The sequence below is a fragment of the Conger conger genome, chromosome 15, assembly GCF_963514075.1.
Source record: "Conger conger chromosome 15, fConCon1.1, whole genome shotgun sequence".
Classification (NCBI taxonomy): Eukaryota; Metazoa; Chordata; class Actinopteri; order Anguilliformes; family Congridae; genus Conger; species Conger conger.
In genome coordinates this window covers 24,343,805-24,348,804 of record NC_083774.1, presented here as the reverse complement: position 1 = coordinate 24,348,804, position 5,000 = coordinate 24,343,805, and the positions used below count along the sequence as shown (strand labels likewise).

At 49.7% G+C, this 5,000-nt stretch overlaps 1 protein-coding gene across 1 annotated transcript in view; it reads left to right on the top strand.

Annotated features, from left to right (window-relative positions):
* Window positions 1-5,000, top strand: part of LOC133111471 (mothers against decapentaplegic homolog 3) — a 37,563-nt gene that overhangs the window by 21,698 nt on the left and 10,865 nt on the right. Inside the window, exon 6 of the mRNA XM_061221866.1 lies at window positions 4,218-4,430. Within this exon, the coding sequence (XP_061077850.1) occupies window positions 4,218-4,430 (213 nt within the window). The remainder of the gene's footprint in view (window positions 1-4,217; window positions 4,431-5,000) is intronic.

Genomic DNA, 5,000 nt, shown 5'->3' with positions numbered 1-5,000 from the left:
AAGTTTTCCTAACATTCAGAAAATGGCCCTAGTGCTCAAAGTGATTGGAGTACTTCCAATAAATGACTTTGGCCTCATTATAGAAGATTAGCTTCCATTGTTTGCATACAGTAATACAGTACTGCAGAAACGTGCGTTCTTTATTTTCATGGATAATGCAGATGTTAGCAGTAAGATGTTGGGGGGGGGGGGGGGGGGATGTGTCATCATTAGGGGACAGATGATAAGTCACAGCAAGGGACAGTGTTTATAGAGACTCTGCTTTCACAGAGCAGAGGCTGGGTGGCATGGCTGTGAGTCAGCGTGAGGTTGATGACGACACACACACACACACACTCTCACACACACACACACACACACACACACACACACACACACTCTCTCACACACACACACACACACACACACACACACACACACACACACACACACACACACACACATACACACACATACACACACTCACTCACACCCACACTCACTCACACACACACTCACTCACACACACACTCACTCACACACACACTCACTCACTCACACACACACACACACACACACACACACACTCACACACACACACACACACACACACACACACACACACACACACACACACACACACACTCACACACACACACACACACACACACACACACACACACACACACACATACACACACTCACACATACACACACTCACACATACACACACTCACACACACACTCACTCACACACACACTCACTCACACACACACTCACTCACACACACACTCACTCACACACACACTCACTCACTCACTCACACTCACTCACACACACACACACACACACACACACACACACACACACACACACACACACACACACACACACGTACACACTCAGATGGGACTCCTGCCCAGAGGTGCTTATTTAAGTAAACACCATCCCCAGAGCAGGGAGGGTGGGCATAGGGTCGTTTGAACCCAAAGACCCTCTTTGCCAGAAGAACATTTTCAGTGGCCCCTGTTCTGGTCAGCTGGAGGATAATAGCAGAGTATTTCTACATGGCAGCCCCAGTATTGGGGAGAGGAGAGAGGTGTGTGTGTAAAATACTGTGATCCAGGCAGTGACTTTAGAGACTGTAATCTTCAGGGCGGATTATAATTGTTACAGGGTGTGAGCCCTGCCTATTAGAGCAAATGCAGCAGTGAGTGTCTCAGTGTGAGTGTGTGTGTGAGTGTGAGTGTGAGTGTGAGTGTGAGTGTGAGTGTGTGTGCATATAGGCGTGTGCGTGTCTACATAAAAAAGTAATGTGTGCCGGGTCTGAAAGCAACTTTCCCTGTGTCTGGTGGATGAAAAAAGTTACCAGGCACTTTTTTTTCTGCATAATATGAAATCTACAAAATTCTACAAAATCGACATTTATTTTCACAATGCCATTAAATGAGCAAACAGTAGTAATTACAATACTGTCTATTTTTCTTTAACGAAAGCGGGACTTCTGTAGTTAGAACTGCCTCTCTAATAAAACTCCGGAGTTTTGTGACTTTCCTGGTGCATAGAGACTGCAGTCTTGCTCTTCAGCCTCCAGTAACCAGCCATTAGTGATACTTCCCGTTATCATCGCGCTTCCACTTCTCATTAAACGCCCTCTACTTTCTTTTACCTCGCTTTGTTCTTCAACAGTATCCCTCGTCTTCCTCTTTTCAGCGGGTTTTTTTCGGGCAGGTTTCCAGTGTTGTCCCGACCTTTTTTTTCCATCAGCCGACTAACGTTAGACAATCTTGGCTGTGAATTTCACAGAATCTTACTGGATAACGTGAGGTTAGCGCACAATCCTGCTCTAGCGGGTGTTCCGACGGGCAATGAACGCAGGCCACAGGCACACTCGGAGTAGCCTAGCAAACGTGAGGATCTGTGGAAGCTCTGCTTGTGATTGATGTAACCGTGTGAACTTCCGTGTATGTTTCGGGCAGTTTGATCTCCATTTGACATTGGGTCTGGTAAATTGGTCCCGTTTAACCGACACTTGACATAATCTAACTGCATTTGGCAGGTTGTGTGGCTGCTAGTTTCAGACCCTGTGTCTGTGTTTGTGTCTGTTTGTGTTTGTGTCTGTGTGAGTGTGAGTGAGAATGAGGGTGTGAGAGTGTGTGTCTGACTACTCCGCTCTGCTCCTGTGTGAGTTGTGTGTGTTTGTGTGTATGTACGGGTGTGTGTGTGTTTGGGTGTGGGTGTGCGTGTGAGAGAGTGTGTGAGTGTGTGAGTGTGTGAGTGTGTGAGTGTGTGAGTGTGTGAGTGTGTGTGTCATACTCTGCTCTGCTCCTGTGTGAGTTGTGTGTGTTTTTGTATATGTACAGGTGTGTGAGTGTGAGTGTGAGTGTGAGTGTGAGTGTGAGTGTGAGTGTGAGTGTGAGTGTGAGTGTGAGTGTGAGTGCCGTACTCTGCTCTGCTCCGTGTGAGTTGTGCTCTCAGGAGTTGAACCCCTGGGCTGCAGCAGAGGAAGCCCCTTATGAAAGGAGCCTTTGTCTCTCCCCCGTCTGAGCTCACAGCGGTGCCAAGACCGAGCCAGCCCACGCTAATATTAATAATAATATCCTGTGTGTTATTATATCTGTGCGGAAAATCGCAGGGGGGCTGCCGCCATTGCTATTGTACAAATAACAGCCGGCTGCTTTGATTTAGCACCGGTGGCTTCAAAGGCACAGGTCCATGTTGAAAGTGCAGTCCTGCTGTGGGCGACACACAGAAGCCTGTAATCTGCACACAGCAGTCCCGCTCCTCACCGGCGGCCAGCCGAGCGGGAGCCGGGTGCAAGCCGCTCTTATCGCTTTTTGGCTTTTCTTTCACCTCCCTTCCCTTACCCCGCACATTTGGAGGTGCTGCAGTTTCCCTTCCCTCCCTACCGGTTGTGTTTTTCTGAGTTTGGACGGTCCTGCCGTATTCCCTGCCCTGCGTCAGCACTGCAGTGTCCAGTTGCAGTGTCCAGTACACATGCGCTAGCTCCAGTGTTTGCTCTCCAGAGTTCCTCTTGGAGAAGGCAGTTTCGGGGCTGGTGGAAGGGTGCGGTTAGGGGGGGGGGGAGGGGTATTTTCCGGCTGGTGGAAGGAGGCGGTCGGGGTTTTTTTTTCCCCGGCTTGTGGTTGGAGGAGAATCATCTTTTTGGATGGTTGGTGCTGCAGAATATTATGCTTCTGCAGACAGACTGAGCATTGCATTATTTATGAAAGGTTACAGCGCAAAAAAGGCACTATGCTTACATAGTAATTTTCCATGGCTTTCTGCGAAATGAACTCCTAGAATTTCACCTGTTGTCACCAAATCTTTTGTCCTGTGTTGAAACATCGCTGTTCTGGTTCATGACCAAATGTTTCATGTCCTTCTGACTCGTTTGCGGCTGGTTCTGGTGGTATCTACTCCTCGTTCCGCCCCAGGAGTCTACTGCGTCAACTGTCGCAGAAACCATCATTCAGCCCGGCGTCAGCGTACAGCCAGCATTAGGTTTTCTTGAGGCCTTCTGCTCACAACCCATGTTGTTGTTTTAGGAACAATTCATTTTCCTGACGGATGACTTACTTTTTCCCTCCGAGCGTCTGAAGTCGGGTAAATGATGGGTAATTGTTGGTAAACTGAAACCCTGCGCATGATTAGCTTCACGTTTTGAGCGCATGTGAGATGCGCTGGTAAAATGGAAAGATTGTTATTGGTCAGAGTAGCGCGTGGAGTAATTGAGGTTGGAAAATGTTGATGGTGATGAGTAACCGCTGTGTGTGATACTGATAGCGTGATGGCGGTGTTTATCGTGTAAGCTCAGCGCTCCAGCGGTTAGCGAGGATCAGTGTGCAGCGTGCTGTAACTGCTCCCCCGTTTTCCCTGGTCTGGAACAAAATGGAGAAAATTCCCGTAATGGCACACAGAAGCTGCTCGGCTGAGGTTACTGCCAGCCGTAGGAAGATGCTATGAAATCAGGCTTGTGTTTGTACTTGCACTCATTATTTGACATGAAGGAGGGGCGGGGGTGGTGGTGCCTCTCTGTTTGAGTGTGTGCCCAGTGGGAACTGTGGTGTGTGTGTACGTGTGTGTACGTGTGTGTACGTGTGTGTACGTGCGTGTACGTGCGTGTACGTGCGTGTACGTGCGTGTACGTGCGTGTACGTGCGTGTACGTGCGTGTACGTGCGTGTACGTGCGTGTACGTGTGCGTGCTCACAGCCTGTCCTGTCGGTGCTCCTCAGACCTGCAGCCTGTGACGTACTGTGAGCCGGCGTTCTGGTGCTCCATATCGTACTACGAGCTCAACCAGCGCGTGGGGGAGACCTTCCACGCCTCCCAGCCCTCGCTCACAGTGGACGGCTTCACCGACCCGTCAAACTCAGAGCGCTTCTGCCTGGGCCTGCTGTCCAACGTCAACCGCAACGCAGCCGTGGAGCTTACCCGCCGCCACATCGGTACTGCCGCCAACCCTTCCTCCATACTCTCTCACTCCATACTCTCACTCCATACTCACTCACTCCATACTATCTCCCTCCATACTCACTCACTCCATACTCACTCCCTCCATACTCTCTCACTCCATACTCTCTCACTCCATACTCACTCCCTCCATACTCTCTCCCTCCATACTCTCTCACTCCATACTCTCTCCCGCCATACTCTCTCCCTCCATACTCACTCACTTCATACTCACTCCATACTCTCTCCCTCCATACTCTCTCACTCCATACTCACTCACTCCATACTCTCCCTCCATACTCTCTCCCTCTATACTCTCCCTCCATACTCACTCACTTCATACTCACTCACTCCATACTCACTCCCTCCATACTCTCACTCCCTCCATACTCTCACTCTCTCCATACTCTCTCACTCCATACTCTCTCACTCCATAATCTCTCACTCCATACTCTCTCACTCCCTCCATACTCTCTCCCTCCCTCCATACTCTCTCCCTCCATACTCTCACTCCATACTCTCTCACTCCATACTCTCTCACTCATACTCACTCATTCAGTCAGCCA